General features: G+C 41.6%; 1 protein-coding gene across 1 annotated transcript in view; it reads left to right on the top strand.

Annotated features, from left to right (window-relative positions):
* The first annotated feature begins 515 nt into the window (after positions 1 to 515).
* The window catches only part of Gpm6b (glycoprotein M6B), a 146,668-nt gene continuing 120,966 nt past the window's right edge, over positions 516 to 26,217 (top strand). The window contains exon 1 of the mRNA XM_052170897.1: positions 516 to 709. Coding sequence (XP_052026857.1) covers positions 706 to 709 — 4 coding nt within the window. The 5' untranslated portion in view covers positions 516 to 705. The remainder of the gene's footprint in view (positions 710 to 26,217) is intronic.

Below are 26,217 nucleotides of genomic sequence, written 5' to 3'. Positions count from 1 at the left end.
GAATCATCTGGAGAGCTGTGGGAGCGCTATCCTGGAACCCACCCACAGATGCCCTGAAGAAATAGGTGATTCTAAAATAACACTAGAATTGAAGCCCAACTGCTTAAGTCACCACCTGCAGCTAGTTAGCTGTACAAAAGAATTCAAGAGTGTAGGTTGAGGCAGATCTGCCCAATCTTTGGAAAAGTGACCCCCGCCTCCTCAGTTTCATTATCTGTACAATGGGTGGTCACTAAGACCTCAAGCACCCTTCTCATTGACCATACTACTTTTTATCTGGGATGTAGACTCACGCCCCCCAAATACTAGAACGCCCCTCTTCTGCAGTCTCCCCCCACCCCCTTGCTTCTCCAGTTTCCAAGCCCCTCACTCCAGGGTCTCAGTGAAAGCTATAGGCTTGCAACAGCGCAGGCACGGCCACTGCCCCAGCCTGGCCCTAGCTCTGGGCGCACAAAGCCCCCGGCGCTGACGTCAGGGCCCCTCTCGGCACGGCCGGCCCCCAGTGCAGGCGGAGCTGCGCGGAGCTCCCACCCCGGCCAGGAGCAAAGAGCCAAGCGTCCAGCCCAGCTCTGCCCAGCTCAGCCAGCCCAGAGCCCAGCCCCGCGCACGTGCCCGCCAGACCTGCAAACTTGTGCCACCGGCTATCCTGCGTCCCCGGGGAACCCAATCGCCCGGAGCCTGCACCCCGCCTGTCTGTCTCCAACCATGGGTAAGAGATCGCGCTGGCCCCAAGCCACCGCCACGGCCACCACCACGGCCACGGCCTCGCGTCCCCTTGTCCCGGTCTCGCACAGGAGCGCGCCCCGCCCTATCCCCAGCTCAGGTGGCGCTACCTGAGCCACCTGGGTGACCCAGTCCAGACCGTTGCGGGAGGGGAACGGAGGTTAGAGGTGGGAGGGGCACCGTGCAGGTGTCCGCTATGCCCAGGAGCGCGTCCCTGCTCCAACCGCAGGGACGTCCCCACTCCCGCAGCACCTACACTGCACTGTGGCGCGTGCTAAGCGCGGGAGCTAGAGAGCTGGGCCCAATGAAGGGTAGCAAGCGGGGTCAGGCAGTGCGACCCAGACTGCGGGCTCCTGCTTTATTTCAAGGGGTTGGTAGAGAGTGGCTTCTTGCCCTTTTCATGGGACTATCTCTGTCACCCGACCTTCAACCTCGAGTCCAGTCCTGTGTCGCCTCGCGGTCCTCTAGTTCTCCTGAAGCCCAAGGAAACATATTCATACTGCTAAAGCCAGGTTCTTCTAAGAAAGCTCCTTTCTCGGAACCCAGATCTTTGAAACCAGTGAAGTGGGAAGGGATGGGAGGGGACAGGATGGGACACACCACCAGTCTCTCTTTGTCCCCTGTTCCAACTGCCTAAGTGGGACCCCTGAGCAGATGGAGCCTGTGAGAAGTGGGTTCCACTTGAGGAATTGGGGAAACTCAACAGTGAAAGACTCTGCTCAGGGAAGTGAAAATCTTTCACCTGGCTGGAGGTGGGTGTTAGGCAGCGGGAGAATCCCTTATGTCACTCCCTAACACCCTGAAATGCTGCCATCAGCAACATGTCCCTAAACCCACACCATGGGGAGAAAAACTCCAAGAGTGCCTTGGAAATGAGCCTTGTGCAGCTGCTCTTATAGCTGTGTCTGAGAAAGGGGTTTCTCTCTCTTTCATTATCCTTCTCTAGTGACAGCTCCAGCCACAGCGCCACGAGGACTGAGAAGTTCCCCCCCCCCCGTCCCCCGGAAACATTTCTAATGTGAAAAGCAATGGGTTTACCCACTGTGGGTTACCAGCCAGGGGGGCTTGGATGTCACAAGCAAGCCCTCAGCACGTGCCCTTACTTACTGTCCCTCCTCCAAGTGGGGGCAGGGTGTGATTTTTTTTTTTCTTCTGATTAAATTTTTGGGGAAGATGGTAAGGACACCCATTTAAGAAAACCCAGAATAACTTTATATTTAAACAATTTTAATTTTTTAGTATGATCAAAATAGAGAAACATGCACCCCGAAAAGTTAGAGGAAAGCTAGGATAAGATCCTTCTAGAAAGAGCAGAGCTGGGTGGTATGGAACTCTGGTTCTTGCAACCACCAACTCAGACTTCCTTTGAATTGACGTTCATACACAAAAGTCAGATGAGGGTTGTGGGGCAGCTTGTAGCTGCTTTGGCAACTATTGCTGTCGAAGATAATTGCAGTTTCACAGAACTGCAGGATTAAGGAAAGCCCAAATTTTACTGAGATGAAATTATCTCTGGTGTTTGAACTCCAGACATTGACATTCTGATGTTGAATTTGAGCACAGAACCAGCACACTAGCACCTTCTGCAAGATAGTGTTCGGAGATGCTCTGGTCTTTACTGGGGGTGGGGGGGTGGGCTTTGTTTTTAAGTGGGCGTGGAAACATCGGAGCCAAAAGCCTGCTCTCACGGAAGTAGTCTGTGTCTTGGACAATTACTGGTTCTACACTGTAGTTGCCAATTTATGTTAATTTGTGCATACTTCATTGGCTCTGGCAGCAGCCTTGGTTTTAGTTTTGTAGTTTCCATGAAAAAGTAAGTTCCCTTCATGGCAGAAAGGAGACATACTGACTTCCTTTATGTTCCCAGTAAATATACTACAGGGTCAGGAACTGGCTTTGTTTTCCAGATGTTGTTAATTATTGAATGCACTAATTCAAATGAGTTAATGCTAGGAAATTTCTGCCCATTGGCCCATTCTGTTGACTATTATGCACACGTCACTTCTTAACCCTGACATCAGTTACTTTACTGGTAAAATAGGTAAACTTTGTAGAAATAAAAGCCCCTTTGGGTTTGCACTCGAAGCTATATTTAAAAAAAAAAAATCTTTTGGGGGCTGGAGAGATGGCTCAGTGGTTTAGAGCATTGACTGCTCTTCCAGAGGTCCTGAGTTCAAGTCCCAGCAACCACATGGTGGCTCACAACTATCTGTAATGGGATCTGATGCCCTCTTCTGGGGTGTCTGAAGTCAGATACAGTGTACTCACATACATAAAAAAAATCTTTTTAAAGAAAAAAAAAAGATGAAAAAAGGTGGCTTCCTGTACAATTCCAGATTTCCGTGCATCTGCAAAGAAAATGAATTTTTCTTGCCCAGTTAATTGATTTTCTCTTCTGCTCTGTTTCAGCTACCATTCGTGTGCAAAATTCATACATGTCAAGTGTACAAATCAGTGGGTTTTGACCCAGTTGTGTAACTATTGCTCCTATCTTTACCCACCCACCCCAAATAAACCTGTACCTATTAGCAGTCTTTCCTCATTCTCTCTTCCCTCCAACCCTAACAACCAATAACCCACTTTCTGGCTCTGTGGATTTGCCTCTTCCCGATGTTTCACGTAAATGGAATGAGCCAATTAATGGTTGAACTGTATTTGACTATTCAGTAACTTGAGTTATTTGGCACAATGAGAAGATATTGGTGGATTGTTTGTATAGAATACACCACCTAAGTAAGTGCACTGAGACTAATTATTTCTCCAGCTAAAGGATGCTAAAGACGCGCACACCATGTCTTTTCCCTGAGAGTGTTACTCTGTTGTATTTGATGGGAACCCTTTGTGGCCAACACAATTTTGATTCTGTTTTTTTCTGCTCATAGGCTTGAAGACATAGTAATTAAACAGACTCAATGCAATAAATTCTCAGAAGACCTTTGTGGAATATGGCTCATGTATCCAGAGAAAAATGCTGACATTTTATTAGCTGTGTATATGAAGAAGTCCAATGTCATGAAACATGGGTGGAAATAACTATTTAACTCATACAGTAAGGGAGTGTGTTTCAGTTTATGATAGGTGCTCACTGTGGCCTAGGCTATTTTCAATCTCATGAGCTCAACTGATCCTCCTGCCTCCACTTCTGAATAGTTGGGGCCAAAGAATAATATACCAAGTTGACAGGGACCTTTTTGTGATTATGAAATGAAATAATTTCACTACTGCTTGAAAAAATATTCATTTCAGTTACATGTGGTAGCTCACACTTATAATCTTACCACTTAGGAGATGGAGGCTGGAGGATTTTGGGTTCACAGACATCTTTGGCTATATACCTGCTTTGAGGCCAACCTTGGCTACATCAGACCCTGTCTCAAAAAAAAAAAAAAAAAAAGGAAAAGAAAGAGAAAGAAAACCAGTAAGATGACTCAGCTTGTAAAAGTGCTTGCTGGGGTAACTGGCCAGTATAAGTAGAAGGGGACTACTGTACTGACTCCCAAAACTGTCCTCTGACTTTGTACAAACAAAGCGTGGCAAGCACATGTGCATACACACATATGCAACACACACACACACACACACACACACACACTAATAGATAAAATTTAAAGAAAATCCGAGGCCACTGAGATGGCTCAACTGCCTGATGACCTAAATTTAGTTCTTGGACCCCACACTAAAAAAAAAAAAAAGAAAGAAAAAAAAGAAACACCTAGATTTGATGACATCCATCTCTCATCCCAGAACTTCTTCTTTGGGATGGGAAGTGGAGAAAGGAGCCAGTCAGACAATGCATAGCACAGCAGAAACAACAGGAAAGACCTTGCCTCAACAAGACGCAAGAAGACAACCCTCTAGCTTTCACATGCACACCATTCACACATATGGCTTTTTATTTAATAATGATGTGTCACAAATCATCTGGAGATCTTGATGAAAGGCAAGAGCCCTGATTTAACCAGCCTGGGTACAGCCTTGGTGCCATTTCTAAAAGTCATGCCAGAATTGCTGCTTCTGGCTTTGCCAGAAAATCAAGAAAGGCCTGGGAAAGTCAGGGGCCTCATCCATGCCTCAGCTTACCCTCAATATTGACTGTGTGATCACTGTAAAGCACTTCTTGACTCTTTAACTTCAGTTTACTGAGAGAAAAATCTATAAAATCATTTCCTTAAATCCATACAGATCTACAAGTATGTAATTTCAGGGACAAGGATGAGAGAGTAATGTTATGCTTGAAAAACAGGAGCAAACAGCTCCCTAATTGTTTAAATACTATTTCGTTCTGTCAAGGCAGCAGCCAGACCTCATTTGTAGTTGGGTAAAATGCTGGCACCTTCCATGTGCCCGCCTACAGGATGGTGGCTGTTCTCCAAGGCAACTAGTGGAGGGAGCCCCAAGGATGCCTTTTTTTAAACACTTCCAGCTTTGGTGTCTGCTCTCTTGTCTTTACAGAGCTCTTCCTGACCCCCACACCCAGGCTGTGCCCCAAAAGGAAACAGTGCCTCAAAGACCCCTCCATACAACATTTTGTTCTGGAAGTTTTCTTAGGATTTCAGATACAAGTGGAGACAAAAGGGTGGTGTCCTGATGCATAACTGGGCAGGAAATCGTCTCAGCATGTGCTAGGCAGCCTCCTTCTGAGACTAAATGTCTAGTGAGGGGCCCACCCGGGGCCTCAGAGAGGCTCTTTTTAAAACAGGCTGAAATTCTGAGTAAACCTCAAACCAAGTCCACCAGGACTGTTTGTGACAAACAAGAAGTAATTGATTCTTTACTATATTTTTGCTCTAGCAGTAGCTGTTGGCCAAACCACTTGGCCTCCCCAGGGCATTTTAGAGGACAGTGACATCCGGGATCGAGTAGTTGGATGCTTTATTGAAAATGCCAAGAGTAGTTGGATGAAATGCCAAAGTGGCAAATCTTATAAAGTACCATTTCTGTGTCCTAAATATATTCACTATCTTTAAACATTAATCTGCTAAGTTTTCATTGGATAGTCAAGGCCTTTCTTTGACCAAGAAATCCCAGTTGGAATTGGGGTTCCTTGGAGTTTTCCATACATGAATCACTGGCTTCTAATGACCAGTTTGAGATACTTTTAAAGTAAAATGAAACATGAAAGCACTCGACACTGGTCTGTGCAGAATCTTTTCACATCACCCACCTCATAAAACTTTAATAGTTTATTACCATTAATTATTTTGGCAACTATTTTCCAAGTGACTCATTTTGGATAAAACTTTGCAAAGCAATGGACCAGGTTTGAAAAGAAAGAAAACTTCCTTCGGGGGCTCATATTTCATTAGTTTATACAAGGTTGAATTAATTTGCATAATTATAAAAAATACAACTGTTATGAATACCTTTTGGAACAAAGACAATGGACTCTTAAGTACACAAACCGATAAGAGAAATAATAATTACTCTGGAGAAGAACTCCAGTTTTGTGGGCAGTAGTTAGTATGGTTTAGAAAAAGAATACAGGATGCAAGGTGTTTTAGTTATGTTGTCATGTTGCTATGATAAAATACTCTGACAATAGCAACTCGAGGGAGAAAGGATTTACTTGGCTCACAGTTTGAAGGTACAATCCATATATCAAGGAACCCATGCAGCAGAAGTCTGACCACTGGTCACATTCCAACCACAAGAGGCAAAATGAGGACTGAAGATACTCAGCTCACTTTCTTTTTTAATGAATGATGCACCACAAGTAAGGTGGGTCTTCTAACCTCAATTAACTTCATCAAGCTATTCTTTCATAGACACGAACAAAGTCTAACCTACACCAGGTAATCCCTCACAAGAGTGGGGGGGCTGGCGATGGGAGGGGCCTGCTGCCTAGGGTGAGTCAAGAGTTGTCAAGTTGATAATATTGACCATCATACAGCAGCAATGAATTGAGGGGGTTAGGTTGAATGAATGATGTTGGTAAGAGCATTTCTATTATATTTGTGGGCCGGATTTATCTTTTGGATAATCATAAGATGATTGTACATGGTAATCATGGTCTGACACATTATTATACTTATTAATAATATGCCTCCATTGCTGTTCAAAGATCCAACTCTTTCAAAAGCAGAGATTATCCTATGCATTGCTGCTGCTTAGTGTTCATTTGAATGAGCAGAATATTGTAGGAGCTCCAGATAACATTTGTTAGAAAAAATATGAAATATATAAGATGCATGTTTTTCCTGTGGTATGCCTATAATAGATATATATGGATTGAAAGTATGCAAAATCACTACAAACTATGGTAAATGGTGTAAATAACATCATAGTTTAGTACAATTAATAAGTGTAGCACACCATTTCATGGAGTAACAGAATTTTAGCACTTGAAATCACTTTCAAAGTAATTCCATCACTTTATGTATGCAAAGACCCCAAAACCATTTACACAGCAGTTTGAATGTTCCTCCATTGTTGTTGTTGTTGTTCTCCTACTACTACTCCTCTTCTTCCTCTCTTCCTCCTCCTCCTCCTTCTGCCTTTAGCTTTTCTTCTCATAATGTTAGATTTTCCTCTATCTGGTAAAAAAAAATAATTTCTCCTTGTCAAATTTTTGAAGTCGAGGAAAACTAGTGAAATACTTTTGTTTCACCGAAATCTCTCATTGTATTGAGAATTTAAAGGTACCAAAAGTGTTGCTTTTCCATTCTCAACAATATTAGGGTTAAATCAGCATAAAGCATAGTGTTACCCTGCAGTGAGTATGTGCCAGACGAACCCTAAGCCTCCTTCTTCCCCTTAGTACCTATTAAAGGAGTGGAAGAGACCTGCCTAGATGCACTGAGGACTTGTGCTGTGTTTTGAAGCAAAAATTGGATAAGCATAGACTATCTTCATATACCCAACCATTTTATAAAACCTGATGGACAAGGTCCTGTAGGGAAAAGAAAATGAATATTTAAGGAGGTGTCTGAGACAGACCATTCAGGGCCATACAGATGAGGAAAGGCAGGCGCCATGACAAAGGCAGTTTTGTGGATACCTTAAGGAAATGAAAAGGGCCATATTTGGAGGAGTCTAGAGAGATGAGGCCAGACTGTATGGATAGTGTCATGCCTGGGAAGAAAACAGTCATTACTCTACTACCCATAGAAAATCATGAAGGGATTTCAAGCAGGTAAGTGACAGATGTAAGTGATCATGGCAATCCCCCAAGGGACTAAAATGATGACCATTAAAGTTGAACATGGCAAGGCACTTGGCATGTGGAGGCAGAGGCAGGAGGATTGCAAGTTGAAGGATGATTTGGGCAGTGTAAGGCTAGTCCAAACTACTTAAGAGAGATTTTTGTCTCAAAGTTGTTGTTGTTGCTGATGCTGTTGCTGTTTTGATGAGGAAAGAGGATGGAGAAATAGCTCAATCGGTAAAGGGTTTGCCTCCCAAAACCATTTCCTCAGAACCCATGAAGAATAGCTGGGCATGAGCCGAAGGCTGGAAAGGTCGAAACTTGTGGATTCCTGAACTTTACTGGCCAACCAGTCTAGTCAAATGATTGTCTCAAAAACAAACAAAAAAGACACTAGACAGTACCTGAGGAATGACACTGAGGTGTCCTCTAGCCTCTACATATATGTACACAGATGAACCTGCACATATGTATGTGCTCCTATACACACACACACACACACAGAGAGAGAGAGAGAGAGAGAGAGAGAGAGAGAGAGAGAGAGAGAGAGAGAGAGAGAGAGGGAGGGAGGGAGGGAGGGAGGGACCAGTATTGGGAAATAGCTCAATGGTAAGGAGCTGGCATACCATGCATAAAGCACTGGATTCCACCCCTAGTATTTTCTAAATTAAAAGAAAACAGAAGTATAAAAAGCTCCACTATAACACAGAGAGCCTTAGGATCTGGTTGTAAAATTCCAAATAAATGCATAGGTGAGTTCTGAAAAGACTGAGACTCTGTTTCTCTGTAAGGTTTCTAGTGCAAGCTTGCACTGAAGGTGTCCCGAGAGGAAGGATGGAAAAGATTGGGGCTACCGTCATAGGAGAGGCAGGAGTGAGCAAGGTTTATGAATGGGAGACTAAAGAAACTCATGGGACATAGCAAGGAGCAGGTGTGGCGGGGAATAGCAAACAAGGTTTGGGGGCCAGAGAGGTGGCTCAGCAGATGAAGGGGCTGGGCAATCTGAGTTTGAATTCCGGGACCCACACGATGGAAGTTTGAGACTGACTCCTTCAAGTCTCAGCTGACCTCTGCACTCTCAGTAGAACATGTACATGTGCAAACACAATCCATAAAGGTAATAAAAATTTAAATAAGGAAAAAAACCGATTTGGAGGGCTGACAAGAGATCTAGACAGGAGTAACCCATTTTAATGTATCATAAGTGAGCACAAATAATCGTGAAAATCTATTATCTCCTCCCTTTCGAGCACACAGAACAAAGTGTAAGCTTTCTTCGATGGACAAAGATGAGTAACTTTGCATACATGTTATTTGATCATATTCCCCCATCGTTGCCCTCTTCTGCCCCTCCCATTCTCACTGGTGCATTGCACAGTGCTCAACAGTCACCCCTCACCTCTGCTCACTGCATGCTGTGACAGTTCTCTAGTTAGAACAACCAAGTGTTGTCTGAGAACCTTGACAGATCAGGGGCTGGCCATACTGAGAGCTGTTCAAGAGTAAGTTGGGAGTATAGATGTAGCTGAGTTGGTAGAGTGTATCTTTCATGTGCAGGAAGCCCTAGGTTCAATCCTCAGTGCCTAATGATGGCACACGCATAGGATCTCAGCACCTGGAAGGCAAACACAGGAAAATCAGAAGTTCAAAGTCTTCCTTGCCTATATAGAACATTTGAGACTAGTCTAGGTTACATGAAATCTTGTCTCAGATAAGAGGGGCAGCTACTGAAAACCTTTGTACATCACAGTATCATAAAATCAGAGTTATGGTCTCATTGAGGACTTGGCTGAGCACATCTACAAAATGGGGGACGTTTGGCTTAAAAGGTTCCTTCTTTCCAAGAATGCTTGCTTTAACCCTGCCCTCTAGCTTTAAAATGTCGTATTTTTTTTTTTTATCTTTTTCTAACATCACTAGGAAGGACTATACTATAATGGGGAGCTTGGCAGACCACAAGATTCATGCTTTCCTTGAAGTAAAATGGCATTATAAGCCATCTCAGTATCAAAATGACCTGTCTTCCCCTCCCCTGAAATAGGATGCCTGTTTTACTTTGGATTCTTTGTCTGGTGTCTAGAGTGCTTTCTCATTCAAAAGGCTCTATCTCTGAAGTTTGTTTTGCTTACTAAAATTGTTAACATCATCCTTCCTTGTTTTGGGTAAGACATGAAGGAGCTAATCACATCCTTAATTACCATGATGGCCTTTCCAAATTTAGACTTCATCTCCTTAGCTAGAATCAAATCTAGCCAGATTAAGGCTTTAAGTCTGCTTTCCTACAGGGTGTCCTTAAAGTACATGGATGTGTCTTCATTGTTTCCCAAGTTCGAGAGCTAGGTACAAGACTGACTTCCCCCTTGTTGCTCAGAGATCTTTCTTCAGTGGCCACTACATTTTCTTTTCTCCTCTCCAGTCTTAACCTACCCCAGTGAAGACTATAAGCCCAAATGATCTGACTTGTCCAGAGGAATGATCATAGTTGAAAAGATGTTTTTAAAAGCACAGAAGGTGCATCACAAGCAAAGGTTGGGAGGAGCTTAGAAATTCTGCTTTTTATTTATATGCAGTATTAGGTGGAGAAGTATGTTTTTTTTACAACTTACCCTGAAAAGGCTGTTTCAGTGGTGGGTTTTCAAATGAGAGCTTGAATTCAGACATCTGTTCTTCATATAGAGAGCAAAGAATAGAGTCATAATTAGCAAATTCATAATGCAAGCACTTCAGATAAATGTATTTGATGCAGTCCCTTATTTCATTTTGCCCTCTTCCTTTTCTTACTTGGCATGTTCTGACAGTTTTATGTGATAAGAAAAACAGAATCCAGAACCATAAAGGGCTAAAGCTCCATGTGTGTGAATCATGAGCATTTTCCAAGGTTGCTGCACTGGATACTGAAAAATCTTTAGAGCCCTGTCGTGTAATGAGGACTTGTCACAAATACTGTTAGATGTTTTGTAAGAGGCATGGATATTACCATCTCATTTAAAATTTGTTAGCATAAGATAGCCACAAAGAGTAAGAAGATCATAAACATGCAGGTTTGATACATTTTTACAAATGCAGAACACGGGCTTGGGCATACTCAGTGAGTGAGTACTTGCCCGGTGTGTGTGTGAAGCCATGGGCTCTGTCCTCACCACTGAAAAGGGAAAAGGCCAAGCACATGGTGGTGCACTTTTTAATTTCAACTCTTTAGAGGCAGAGGCAAAAGGATCTCTTGTGAGTTTGAGGTCAGCCTGGTCTACATCATGAGTTCCAGGCCAACTAGAGCTACACAGTGAGACCTTGTCTCAATATGGATAAAGGGGAAAGGGATGAGAGGGGAAGAAGAAAGGAAAAAGAATAATATAAGAAGGAAGTTATTATTATTATTATTATTATTATTATTATCATTATTATTATCATTATTCATTACTAGCCACTCAGAAGGGGCCTTTTTGTTATCCACACCAAGGGTGATCACTAATTTCTAGTAGTATAGTTTTACTTGGTTTTACATTTCATGTCGACTGAATCATACAGTATATATGCTGACAGCTTTTGCTCAACATTAACAATACTATTTTAAAATCTGGGGATGTTTTCTGCCAAGAAGAAAGGGAAGCTTCTATATCATTGCTGTTAGAACCATTTATGCAAAGCCTTTGTCTGTGGAAATTTATTAGAAAGTATATGAAGTATGGGTTCATACTTCCTAATTTAGGTAAAAAAAAAAATCATAGCAGCCATGAGAGAGAGAACTTGGAAAATATTTGAAGAGAGATGAGCTGTTTGCATGGGAAAAGATGATGGAGCTGAAGAGATTAGGAATACAATATATCCCGAGTGTACTTCAGAGGGGAAAAGTGCGTGCTGAGCAGCTCCACACAGAGAGGAAGCTGTAACTGTTAGGTTAGATCATTCAGGAAATGATCAATATGGATGCTTTCTGGCTTCAGGATATAAGGCTGCAGTAGATGGCGGGGGCCTTTCTCCAATGAGTTTCCTGAAGAAGATGAAGTCTTAGGATGTGTCTGGATTAACCATAATTTTTCAAAAACTGATAGTAAATACTGTACAATGCTGGTTTTCATCTAAAAATACACAAATAGATGCAGAATGATCTTTGACAAATAGCTTCTTCATATGCTATTTGGACATATATAAGCTGCCTGCCCTCCCTCCGTGAGAAGTTTTGTCTTTTTTAACATAATAAAGATGTCATCAGCAGAACGGATATGTTATTGTCCTGCAGAACTGCCTTACATGTTATCATGTCACCATCCTTTCTAAGTGATGACTCCCATTTATTCTCCACCAAGAGCATGTGAGAATTTTAGCTTCTCCATGCCTTCAACTTTGGTATAATTATATGGCTTAATTTTTTTTTAAAAACCTGGCAGGTATAAAATGGTATTTTATGATTTTTATGTTGAATTTTCCTAAAGAGGTTAAAAGTATGGGCTAGGTTCTTGGCCTTCCATTTGTGTCCTGTTTGTCTTCATATATATTTTGGATCCTAATCTTTGCTAAGGATGTGGTAAGTGTCAGTTTTTCCATATGACTCACCTTTATCTTTGCCCAAGTTGTCACTTACTGTACTGAGTTTTTAAATTGTCAGTGAGCCCCAATTATCAATATTTCCTTTTACTACTTTACACTTTGTGCTTCTTATCCTTGCCTTGTTTAAAAACCATTCTTATCCCTAAGATCAGGAAACTGTTTTTCTTTTCCTCTGCTATTTCTTTAAAGATTTTTACCAACTTATACTTTAATTTTTTTTCTGTCTTTCTTGTTTATCAGTGTTATATCTGCGTGTATACTTGTGTGCAGATGTGTGAAGATGCATGTGTGAGCACACAGAGAGTCATAGGAGACTTCTATCCCTCTCCACCTTCTTCCATGAGAAGAACTTTCATGAACTGAGAGCTTACTGGAGTTTAGCTTGGTTTTGGTTTGGTTCTCGGGTGGGGGTAGGGGGGCTGGGGGGGGTGGGGGGGTAGGCTGGTAGCAAGAAAATCAGGCAAGCCCCTTATCTGTTCTCCTTACTCAGCATCAGAGTTTGAGATGTCCAAATCGTACCTAGTTTTTGTTGTTGTTGTTGCTTTTAAGATTTACTTACTGGTATGTGTCTGTACTAGTGTCTAAATATATGTAAGTGTGTACATTACACATGATTCTAGTTCACTCAGAAGTCAGAAGAGGGGGGTTACATCTCCTGGAACTGGAGTTACAGAAAGGGCCACCATATGAATGCAGGGAACCAATCCCGGATCCTCTATAAGAACCCCAAATACTCTTAACAATTGAATCATCTCTCCAGCCCACTACCTCATGCCCAGTTTGTTATGTGTCTGCTGGGGATTTGAACTCAGGCCCTCATGCTTGCACATCAAGAACTTTCCAGCCCTTAACTCCTTTGTATTTTATGTAGAGTTAGGCTTAACAACTTTATATTTTCTATACAGAAACCACCTGTAGTGTGCAACTCAACCTTTTTGTGTTGATTTTATATTATGCATATATCACATATGTGTATGAGTGTATCTCTATGCTAATATAAACAGCCTTGATTACTATTCATTTAAAATAAGCCTGGCAATCTCACAGAAGTTTCTTCTTTTGGCTTCTCTTTACTGAGCTATTCTTGGTCTCTGCTTTTAGAATGAGTTTCCCATGCTCCACCAGTATCGCTGGGAGACTTGTGAGTGGGACTGCAGTGAATGTCCTGACCGATGTGCTAATTCTGCATGACTCGAGTCTTCCCATTTGTACACATTTGACCTTTGCTATGCTCCCTAATAATGATTTCATTTCTCTTGACATTAGTTTAAGGTCCCACATAGTCTTTGTAGCTTCTTAAAAAGTAAACCAAATAAGGTCAAATTGAAGTCCATTGAATGTCATGGTTCCCTTCCATACACTTGTGACTTTAGGAAATCTAGCTATGAGCAAACTTGGTCAACTAAATGAAGAAATTATCAGCATAGGAAAGATGATTCTGAGTGAGCACCTACTAGCCTGCGGGGAAGAACTATATATGATACCTATGTGACACTGTCACCACTTCAGGGTTTGAGTTGTTTTGGTTTTAGTTTGGTTGGTTGGTTTGGGTTTTTTGTTGTTGTTGTTGTTTGTTTGTTTTTGGTTTTTTTTGTTTTTGTTTGTTTGTTTGTTTTTTGAGACAGTTTCATGTAACCCCCACTTGTCTAGTGCTTACTCTACAGCAGTGTCTGGTCTTGAACTCTTGATCTGCTTTTGCCTTCCAAATGTTGGGATGGCATGCAAGTGTTTCCATACCTAGCTTTGAAAGTTATTTTTTTGTTGTTCTTGCTTTGTTTTGGTTTTTGGTTTTGTTTCTGTTTTAAGAAGAGGAACTCGGTTTGTAGACCAGACTGACCTCATGCTTGTCTAGGCCTCTGCACACAGGTATAATGCAGCCAGTCCCTGAAGAATAGGTGGCATTAGAACGTGCTCACTCCCACGCATCCCTCCCACCGGGCCCCCAGCTCATCAGGCCCCACCCTCTCCTCTGCACCTCACCCACAGCTCCCTCAGCCCACACAGGGCTTTTTGTTCTCCAAGGTATCTTGCCTCTTATCATTCAGGCTCGGACTGCGTTCGTTCTCCACTTCCTGAAATTGTTTCTTTAGAAACATATTGTCTCCTCTGTCTCCCTGCAAGGTCCAAGGTTGCCACTCTTTATCTATGAGAAAGAACTTCAGGAAATGCTTGTTGGAGTGAATTGGGTTGGGATCTCTGGGAATGGGGGTTGCGGGCCTGTGGGCTCTCAGGACCTCGTTGGGCTGTGTTTTGTGTCACAACTTCTAGCCTTAGAGACTACTTTTAATGGAGTCCATGTTACAATGTTATAGTCTTCCTTGTTGTACAGCCATCAATGGAAGGAAATTGTCTATATCCAACCTAAACCCGTTCCTTCTTATATTCTGCTTAAAGACTAAACTTTGAGGCCCTGTCTTTAGGGTCTTTTGAGTTCCTAAATGAGATCCCTTCATCGAAAGAACAGCATTGTGTGGAATTGACAATTTAACATTTAGCATGTGGCTCCAAAACTCATGGGCTCCTGGAGAACTTGTAAAATAAGCAGCTATAGTTTCAGGGTATTCCTTGCTGCCCACCAAAGTTCTTTCTTAATAGAAAAGCTGATTTGGATTCTCATTCTCTATCACTATGACCAGGGGTTCTATGTTCCTTGTGAAAATAACACTAATTAGAAAAGGCAGTGAAAGTAATCAGCTAAATAATAGTAGTAATTCGGGAGCCAGCACAATGACTCAGTGAAGAAAGGTGCTTGCCACTAAGCCAGGCGACCTGAGTTTAGTCCCCCAGAATCTACTTATAGGTAGAAGGAAAGAATTAACTTCACAAAGTTGTCTTATGACCTCTATAAGTGATCTCTAATAATAACAGATAATTATAGAGGCAGGAGGATCACTGTATGAGGCTAGCCTGGGCTATACAGCATGATACTGTCATGTACATGTATACACATGAGCGTGCATGTGCACACACACAGACACACAGACATACATGCACACAGACACACACACACATGCACACTCACGCTGGCACACACAAATCAAACAAAAAGCAGGGAAAGGTGCCACATGCCTCTGATCTCAGCAAGTGATGGATGGACGGAAAAGAATCAGTAGTTCCCAGTTGGAAGAGAAAGAAAAAAAAAGGTAATTTTCCATTATATCACAGCAATGTCCAAGTATTACTTCCAAGTAAAGTGATGCTACTTGTGAAAAAAATGAGATTTTCATGGTCCATTCAAGATTACCTAGTTTCCCTAAGTAATTTAATGGAACACTTCTCCCGGAATATTTTACATAACTGCATACCCTGCAAAGAGGAGGCCAGCAGTTGGCCTGTAGCACCAGTTTGATTTATTTCTGAAAGCAGCTTATTCAGCCGTCAAATGAGATTATGTGTGTGGCTGCCACCCATCACTTCACAGAAATATTTGTAGTCTTCAACAAGGCCTCAAACTTTATTTCTTTCTTTCAAGGGAAAACTGCAAATGTGATTTTCCTAAAAGATAACCTTGGGAATGTGAATTTTTGTTTTTTGTTTTTTGGTTTTTTTTTATTCGATATATTCTTTATTTACATTTCAAATGATTTCCCCTTTCTGGCTCCCCACTCCCCGAAAGTTTTTGTTTGTCTTTGAGAAAGGGCTTCTCTGTGTTGCCCTGGTTATCCTGGAGCTTGCTCTGTAGACCAGACTGGCCTCAAACTCAAAGATCCACCTACCGCTGCTGCCCAAGTACTGGGATTAAAGGTGTGTACCACCACACGCAACAGGAAGGCAATTTTTAGAAATAGGGTGCTGTTACTGTTTTAAGGTCAGTAAAGAGCCAAACCAAACTTATAGATACTTTCTCTCTCCATCTGTGGTTCTTCACATACACGCCTAGCCATGTTTAGATTTCAGCCACCTCAAAAGGTTACAGTGTTAAGAAACCATTCTCAGGGTTCCCTTTTTTGCAATGTGCCCCCCCCATCGGGTAGCTTTATAATGCAAAATAGTGTAAATATTTTACAATTTAAAATTGAAGTCGAAGGTTGTGGCTGTATCTCTGGTAGAACACTTGCCAGAGGGTACTGTTGGCCTTGGGCTCCATCTCCAACACTGCAAAATAAAAATAAATTAAAAAAATAAGTCAAATTGAAATCTAAGCTAAGGAAGGGTATTCCTTAATGGTAGAGCACTTCCCTGGGATATGTAAGGTCCTGGGTTCAATCCTCAGTGCTGTAAAAACAATGGATAAATAAATAAAATGGAAGTACAGACTCAAGGTATGGCTCAGCGGTGAAGCATGTGTTCAGCATGTACAAGACCTTAACTTCTGTGCAAAGTACCAAAAAATAAGGACATAAGCAAATATGTTAAGCTGAAGTCTAAATTTGAATATGAAAATTAACTTCTTTTTTTATTTTTTACCATCTTATTTTAACCATCAGGGATTCGTGCAGACACAGAAGTATTACTTCTTTGCAATAGAATGGCAGTTTCTCCAGTCTTAACACAGCAAATGAGATATTAAAAAGAAGAAGAAGAAGAAGAAAGAAAATGGGATGGGGGATGTAGTTCAGTCTGTAGAGTTCTTGCCTAGCATGCATGAAACTTTAGGTTTGATCCCCAGTACCTCATAAATGTGGGTTTGGTGGAAACACATCTGTAATCTGGGCAGCAAAGGTTTGGAAGTTCAACATTGTTCAAAACCACTATAGACTGCTATAAAACTCTTTAATCTTCTTTCACAAAAGTGAAAGAAGGGCTTGGAAAGAGAAAAGAAAAAGTTATGCCAAAGGAACCTTGCTTTTCCAGAGGGAATCTTTCAGGATAAGCCCCACCTTGAAACAGATCCAGTCCCAAGCACTGCTCTTTACAAGTATCAATGCCAAACAACTCAGAACATTCTCTAGGTACTCACAGGACTCTGACTATGAACACAGCACTGTGGCTTGTCTGTTTTTCAGACCCTCTGCTTATATATCCCAGAGTGGCCTAGTAGCATTTATGTAGACTAGGCTGGGCCTGAACCCCTGGGTTTCCAGGCATGTCCTACCATGCCCAGCAACAAGGCATGCTTTATGATTAAAAGAAAAAGTCAAGGGGACTACAAATCATAATAGCATATGAAAAACTGTGTCATAATGAGCTTCAGAAAATCCTTTGTACCATAAGTGTTTTGTTTATGTATTATTTAACTTCTCTAGCTAACATTCACATAATTAATGTAACAACAACAACAAGAAAGATAGGGTAGAATGCCATAGCAAACCAATTATTTTTCATTCATCATTTAATTTGAAGTAATAGGCTTAACCTTTTTATATTGAGAGTTTCTAATGAACATTGTAATGTCTGGTTTAAGTATCAGGTTGCTGTGACTTTTCCTGTTGCTGGTGTAGCTGCTAGCTTGAAGCATATGAATTATACAATACTTGGACCTTTTTCTTTTCAATAAGCAAAAATGGCTTTTTCAGGTGGTTTATTCAAATAAGGCCCAATCATTCAACATGTTACTAAAAGAGAGGAGGGGGAGGCATGGTCTCATCCTCAGACCCAAGGTTCCCTCCAACCTCCCATTCTTGCTCTCAAACATTACCCATGATGCCATAGTCTCATTCTGATCAGTTTTCAAAGGACACTGGTTTTAGGTTCTTCTGTCTGTGGACCTGGAGCTGCTCTCACAAATATTGTCCTGCAGAGGCACAGGAAGCTCTACCTCCTGCTGCAACTCCTTTGCAGAAACAAAGAGATTACATCCTAGTGGCTATACTCTACAGACACTACTCTCTGTGTGCTGTCTGCTCAAGTGTGATCAGTGCCTGTCTGGATGGATACAAGGCATGGACAAGCAGAGGAAGCTCTATAGCTGGGTTCACCCTCTTCTTGCACTTATAGTTAATGAATGCTTCTGTATGTTTTGATGTTGGTATACACAGTTCATGATAGGTAATATTTATAGGAAAGTGCTCTACCTATATATTTAGTTGAAAGGGATTATATATATTATATATTATATATTATATATTATATATTATATATTATATATTATATATTATATTATATATTATATATAACTTCTAGATAATTATTAAATGAGAACTGCTCATATCCATGCAGTTGAATTATTCCTAATGATATTTATACCTCTTGTCAAGCCAATGGCTCATAAAGAAGTGAATTATCACATACATGTCTGCACAGTTCAAAATTCTGACTTTTAATTACTTATATGCAATTATTAACCAGTCATGAACATTATTATAAAAGAAAATAATATTTTTCTTTGAGAGTGAAGAACAAAGAAACCTCTACTTTGATTTCCTAGAATTAAAAGTTGATCCATGAGCTGTTGAGAGGGCTCAGTGGGTAAAGGTGCTTGCCACCAAGCCTGCTGACCTGAGTTCAAACCCCAGCTCCCACACGATGGGAGGGGAAAACCCACTCCTGCAAGTTGTCCTCTGACCTCCACATAAGTGCTCTGGTGTCTGTACATATACAGACACACACACGGAGCTCCCGGGGACTGGACCACCAACTAAAGACTACACATGGAGGGACCCATGGCTCCAGCCGCATATGTGGCAGAGAATGACCTTGTTGGATATCAGTAGGTAGAGAGACCATTGGACCTGAGGAAGTTTGATGTCCTAGTGTAGGGGAATTCCAGGGTGGGAAGATAGGAGTGGGTGAGTGGGTGGGGAAGCACCCTCATAGAAGCAGGGGGAGTGTGTGGGTTAGGGGTTTCTAAAGGGGAGACCTGGAAAGGGGATAGCATTTGAAATTTAAATAAAGAAAATATCCAATAAAAAAGAGAGAGACTGAAGCAGAAGCATCACGAGTTCTATACCAGCGGGGCCTACAGAGAGAATTCAAGGCTAGAAATAGAGGTAGAGCCTGTGTCTGACAAATGAACAGAAGGGCAAAAACAACTGCCTTCTGACCTCCCACACCCATCTCCAGTCCATCTTTTCTGCTTCCATTCTTGTAGCTACAATTGCTGTAGAAACTGTCTATTGTTTAGTCTTTACCCTACCGACTATAGTAGGACCTGAAGAGAAAAGCTGCAGCCAAGGCCGAAGCTCCAGCTATGCAGGACAGTCATTGGGGGTAATGTTTCTACCTGTGTTGATGCCATCAAAGGCATTCTTTGAGGCACAGTTTTCTTTCCTAGCCAGCCTCTCAGCTTTTCTGACACATATTCAGTGCTCAAGGGCAATTTTATATGTAGGCTATACACATAAACCTTACATTGCCAGCCCTTGCTTTGAAGTGGATTCTAACAGTTTGGTGGCCCAAGCACTTGCAAGCAGAGAAATTATTTCTATTTTTTTATTTTGTGTTTTTTTAATTTATGGGGGGGGGGGTTGGGCATACTATGGCACACATGTTGGAAATCATAGAGCAACTTTTGGGAGTTCAGTTCTCTCTTTTCATCATGCAAGTCCCTAAGATTGAACTCAGGTTAGCACCCTTGGAGGCAAGTACCTTCCTTTGCCCTTTGAATTCTCTTGCTGGCCCCACAGAAGAAATTATGGTAGAGGTAAATGTAAAACAAGAAAAACGTATTCAAGGAATTGTTTTCACCTGGTGATAGAATACTATTTTAACACTGGTCTGCAGTTCTACCACATGCATGTGCGTATATACCGTTCTGTTTTCTTATATATTGTAATTTTTTTACTTGTATCTATGTGCTGTTCATTTTGCAAGTGAACAATCTGCTGAAATGAAATATGAAGCTGGGAAGAACCCAACCTTTCCAATAGGGCAATTTCTGAATGTAGCAAATTATCATTGATAGTCTTCTACAATTACAAAAAATGGAGGTTGGGAATAAAACTCATCAAATCCACAAGTCATGTAGGTGAATCAGCCATAAATGTAAGCAGCTCTAGATGACCTGATGAATTATTTCCATTATTTGGTGCTTCCTTTTTCACAAGCCTCACGACACTGTCATGCTATATGAAAATGAATTAAGGTGTTGGCAAGGAGGATTAGCCCATAAAAGTGCTTTCTGCTCAAGCTTTAACCATCTAAGGTTGATTCCCAGAAATCATAGCAGGAGAAAACTGACTCCCAATTAAGGCGTTACTCAAATGCTCAATGAATTCCAATCTCAAATGTTACTGTCTAATCCAGTAATTCATTTAATTATTTGTATATATTAATCACTTATGATAAGTATCTTTGGGGATCATGGAGACAGACTATATGTTACTATTCCTATTGTAACTTTGGAATAGCAAACTGTATTTAGTTGATTTTAAAATATCTACGGCTTGATCAATGGGAGACAAAAGAAAGAAACCTGTATATGTGATTTGTTCTTGTCCAGTGACCAAGTCTTCATTTAACAGGCATGTCACTTGATCATATACAGTTTGGCGAAATAACAAATAATTTATTAAAGCACTAAAGAGATTTAAATGGCCATCACTGAAAACAAGTCTAATTTTTTTTTAAAGAAATCTACTGCCCATATGTCCTTGCCATTGTTAACAGAGTAAAACCACCTTATTAGAGTGTTTCTTAAAAACTTATAGACATAGTCACTTATTGGACTTGACTGTGACAGGAATCTTCAGCTCCTAAGCCCTAACTTCATGAAACCTCTGACTTCCCAGAAGTGAGTCTGCGCAATGCCTCATTTGAGCCTGTCGGTTCGTAGCTCCCCTCTGTTGTCACAGAGGTCTCTTAAATACTTCTTTAAGCTAGAGCTTCATTCCAATGCACACAAATTTATGAACAACTTACACATTCTTGTCAAATCAATATAAGCAGTAAAGATTGCTGTATCCTTTTCCTGGATTCTTTTCCATTCAGTAGCCTGGAATAGGTGCCCAGCAACGATCCCACCTCAGGACAGTGTACCGGCTGATGTGGCAGGCACTTACTGGTCTGCCTTTTGTACAAGACTGTTTTGCAAATATCTGAGCCTGGATGTTGACATCTTAGAAAAGTAGGGAATATCATTTTGTGGTGCTATGGGTTCATATTGGTGAAATAAATATATCCTGCTTTGGACATAAGCAATGGCAACTGCCTTTTGTTTGTTTGCTTCTCTGTTTAGATTTCCATTCCAATAACTTGGGGCCAGCACATAGGAGAGAGACTCACTGCCTTTACAAGCTTCTCTCTGCTCCACTCTGGCTGTTATGGAAACCTTTTATTGGCAGTGTCTGGATTTCTGTGTTTACATCTTTTGGGTGGCTCAAACAAGCTCCCTTGGTCACTGGGAAAATAAAATTATAGTTGCAGCTTCCCAAGGCAGGCTCAGAGCCTACTGCCTGCCGTGCTCTTCCTGCTCTGTCTGTGCCCATATGTCTCCTTCCCCTGCTGAGGGTGGGTCCCCAGCAGCTAAGGCTCCTGCTGGGCTTTTCACAGTTCCTTGGTGGGGGGACATGGGTAAGTGGCCAATGCACTTAATTAGTAGACATATTATGAATGCAGGAGAATGAGCTTTGACAAGAGTATTGACGTCAGAACAAAAAGACGCTACTGTTATGAGTCGACTTGGTTCTCACAGAAAGAAGATGTGTGTATAGCAGTTAAGAAATGAACATATGTCTACACATATATCATCATGCCCCCCTACCACTATCATCTAGGAAAGGAGCATATTTTAGCTATTATACATAGATAATACAAGTGCTAATATGGTATTGCATTTATGACAAACAGCCATCATTTTTATATATGTTATATGTACACATATCATACATATATAACATACACCACACACACACATATATATATATGTGTGTGTATACACACACACACACACACACATAGATATAGATATAGATATAGATATAGATATAGATATAGATATAGATATAGATATAGATAGGGTAGACTGAGCCTCTACTGTGTGTAGGCACTATTTTAAAAGCTTTTGTTGATCAGACACTGTTATTCTTATCATACCACACAACTAACAACTAAGAAACTAAGACCACAGCTAGGAAACATCACCATGCTACCGGTGTCTGAAGTTAAGGACTCTGACCCCATATCTATGGCCCTCATCTCCTCTAAGATGCTTCAGTTGATACAATTTGATGGCACCACTAGTTTGGTTTGGTTTCGTTTGGTTTGGCGTGGCAGGGTCTCCTGCACAGAACCTCAGAACCACAGGAAATCTACAGAGAGAGAGAGAGAGAGAGAGAGAGAGAGAGAGAGAGAGAGAGAGAGAGAGAGAGTCCTGTTTCCTCCCTGAGTGCTGGAATTACAGCTATGTACCACCGTTCCTGGTTTATGTAGTGCTGAGGACAGAACTCAGGGCTTCATGGATGCTTCATTCATTCCAACTGAATGAAAAGCCAGAAAATACTTCTTTATATGGATACTTTTTAATTCCTTATAAATTGTTTTTACAGTATTTATTTTGGGGAGAGGATTCCTGTATAACAATGCCTGCACATGACGGTGCATGTGACAACTTGAAAGACTCAATTCTCTCCTACCTTGTAGATACTGGAGATGGGCCTCAGGTTACCAGACTTGGCAGCAACTGCCTTTAGCCACTGAGCCATCTCACCAGCTCTGTATTTTTAACAGAACAAACTTTTCCTTTTTTTTTTTTTTTTTTTTTTTGAGATACTGATCTTTTTTGTTGGTTCAATTGTAGATACTTTTCAGTGGCAGACAAATAGGAAAAACTAAGAAAAATTGCCACATTCTGTTTAAGTACTACTTTGCAGAATGGAATTTTAGAAGCAGGAAGGCAATATTTTGGGGGAGGGGTTGCTCCTACATTTACTGTTTATGAAACCTGTGATCAGATTTTTCAGCCTTCCCTGTCTTGGTATTGGTTTTCTCAGTTGTTAAAAGGACAGGGTAATAGGAAATGCTGAATATCTGTGTGGTTGGTGGCTGGGGAGAGCTTTGGGCTACTATCTTCAACATCAAAACTTAAGGCGAGATTTTGGTTAGCCAAGTAAGTGACTGGCTATTGGTGAGTAATGTTCACATTTGCTTTAGTACAACATACTTTCCAGCTCCTTGAAAACTGACTCCCCCTTTCAGTGAGTGCAGGGCAACAAAAATGATTTTTTTTTCTTTGCAAGAGATTTTCATTGACTTCTCTCCATTTGGATAAGTCAAATATTCCAACTGTCACTTGAGCATGCTCTGCTGATTTTGCCAGGCCACTAAACCTCTTAGTAGGCTTTTCTTTCAATAGTGTGTGAAATGAGTTAATGAGCAGTCACAGAAACACAACCTGCTTTGGGAAGTGAATTTGTGACTGGAGATTTTTAGGGCAAAAGTCTAGGCTCTATCAATACTCCAGGCATCCCAATGAAGGAAACAAAGAATGGTACACAGTAGAAACGGGGGAGCTATTTGTTGTGACCACATTAGAAAGTAGACTAGATAAAGTGTCTTGCAGGGATGTAACAGGAGTTTTGACTCAAAGAATTGAATATTGGGTAGAGATCTGCATCACTAAGCAGTCCCAGCCATGCTGGGAACAGGTCCTTCCTGTCAGGATTCTTTGTGAAGTTCATGGCTATATGTTCCTCGAAGAACATGCTTATGCAGAATCAAGCAAGAGTTATGACCCAAAGTGTCAGAGATGGGTGCAAAATGAAGGCAGAGGTGACAGGTTTTCATCCTCCATTTAGTTGCCCTATGAGCAATATAATGCTTTTTAGCAAAAGCAACTTCTCAGTGCCTGTTTCCAATTTGGTTGAAATGGTGGTTTTAAAGGGCACAAATGACAGAAACCACTTGGATTCTGTAGCTGTCTATGCAATATGGCTGTCATTAGCCTTTCCAATTTGAGCTACTTGAAATGAAATGAAATGCTGTTCTCTGGACACAGTTAAACTCTCCAGTGGACGCACGTGGCTAAAGGCTACTAGAGTGAACAACCAAATAAAGTACAACACCAAAAATTGCCAAATGGCACTCCTCTTGAGTAACAGGCTGGGGATAGGTGTTGAGAGGGTTCTGGTTTAGCTTGGGGTCATAAAGACTCTGGACGAGAACTTTAATGACTCTAAGTCTCAGAGAACATATCCACAGCCTTGTGTAGAGCAATATTGTGATGCCGGTATATGGGTCAGGTAAAATTGTTTCCTTTTGGCTTGAAGGTGGCTGAAGGTCCACCCTACAGCTTCATAGTGCCTTCTAGGTGCCTGGCACTGTTTTCCCCCTGCAGTGATTTGACTTGACAGTGAGGGTCAGTGCTAAGCCAGTGGACTCAGTGCCCACTCTGTTTTGGAAGTAGTGACTGATGATGTTCTTTTGCATTAGAACAAAGAAAGGTGTGTCCCAGCTATACACTAATCTCACCTGGAGAGTTTTGAGAAAGCTAGTGCCTAATCTCCGGTCCCACCCACAGAGATTTAAGTGTAACTCTCTAGGATGCTGCCCTGGGCTTTGGGAGATTTGGTGCTTGACAAGTGATTGTAATATACTGCTGGGTACACTGGGCTAGACTGTCCCAGTGATGAGGAGTGACTGCTTTTGAAGGGAGGCCCATTGTTTATGAAAAGACTGCCATCCAGTCTGGATGGAGGTAGCTGCTGGATTTCACAGAACGCTGTCCAGGATCTTTGGTTGATTGATTTGAGTAGCCCAGGCTGGGCTTGACTTCTCTATGTAGCTGACTTCTACCTCCTGAGTGCTGGGATTGCAGGTATGAGCTAGCATACTCCTTCATATTCTATTTATCCAGTGCTGGAGATTGAATCCAGGAATTCATGCATGCACTCTACCAGCTAAACTATACCACTATAGCAGCACTAACACCCAACCTTCCTAGAACTTGCTCTGTAGACCAGGCTGGCCCGAAACTTAGAGATCCTCTTGCCACTCTGCCTCGGGAATGCTGGGATTAAAGGTATGTGACATCATGCCTTGCTTTTTTATCTGTTTGTTTTGTTTTGTTTGTGACAAGGTTTCCCTCTTTGTACCCTAGACTGATTTCCTGCCTCCACCTCCTCAGGGCTGGGATTATAAACGTGCACCAACACTCCTGGCCCAGGTCTACATTTTGGTCAGTGATTAGGAATCAAGCCTAGCAAATGAGTCATAACCCAGGAATGATGCCTTTAGGCTGGAAGGAGTAGACATTGGCTACCAGGTGCTAGAAGCAACACTGACAAGTTAGAAGGAAAGATGCACAGAACTAAAGGGAAATCTGAGAGGAAGAAAGAAAAAGCTGTTTGGTTACTTGAAATAAAACCAATTGAACATGCCCATGGTGTGCACAGCTTATTCAAACAGCTGCATCGAGGGTTGGATTCACTGACAGTTAGTGGCAGGGTTGACGCTGGTTTCCTTATTTCCTCCAGGATGATCTGAGATATATTTGATAACCTCTCTGAGCTTCATTCTCCTCCTCCATTTATTTAGCAGGAATAAGAAAAGGTACCCATTTCATTCCATTATGGTGATAATTAGATGATTGTGGAAACTGAAACTCCTGGCCCACTCTCAGCTCTGTGATTATAAACCACAAAAACATGGGCTGTAGATGCAGTTCAGTTGCACAGTGCTTGTCTAGCATGCACAAAGCACTGGGTTTAATCCCCAGCCCTGCATAAAATGGGTATGGTGGTGCACCCTTGTAATGCCAGTCCTCAGTAGGTAGAGGTAAGAGGATTAGAAACTCATGGTCATTCTCAGTTACTTGGTGAGTTTGAGGCCAGCCTGGGATACATGAGACCCTGGCTTAAAAACAAAACAAAGCAAAGATATGATTAGCATCAAGTTGGTCTTCGTCCTTTTCAGAATAAAGATCTTACTAAGATAGGCAGCAGAGTAGTAAGTCATTATAGAAGTAACCAATGGGGTACATGTTCGTAGGGGAA

The sequence above is a fragment of the Apodemus sylvaticus genome, chromosome X (genome assembly GCF_947179515.1).
Source record: "Apodemus sylvaticus chromosome X, mApoSyl1.1, whole genome shotgun sequence".
NCBI lineage: Eukaryota > Metazoa > Chordata > Mammalia > Rodentia > Muridae > Apodemus > Apodemus sylvaticus.
The sequence above is the reverse complement of the archived record's forward strand: the minus strand, read 5'-3'. Positions and strand labels throughout refer to the sequence as shown.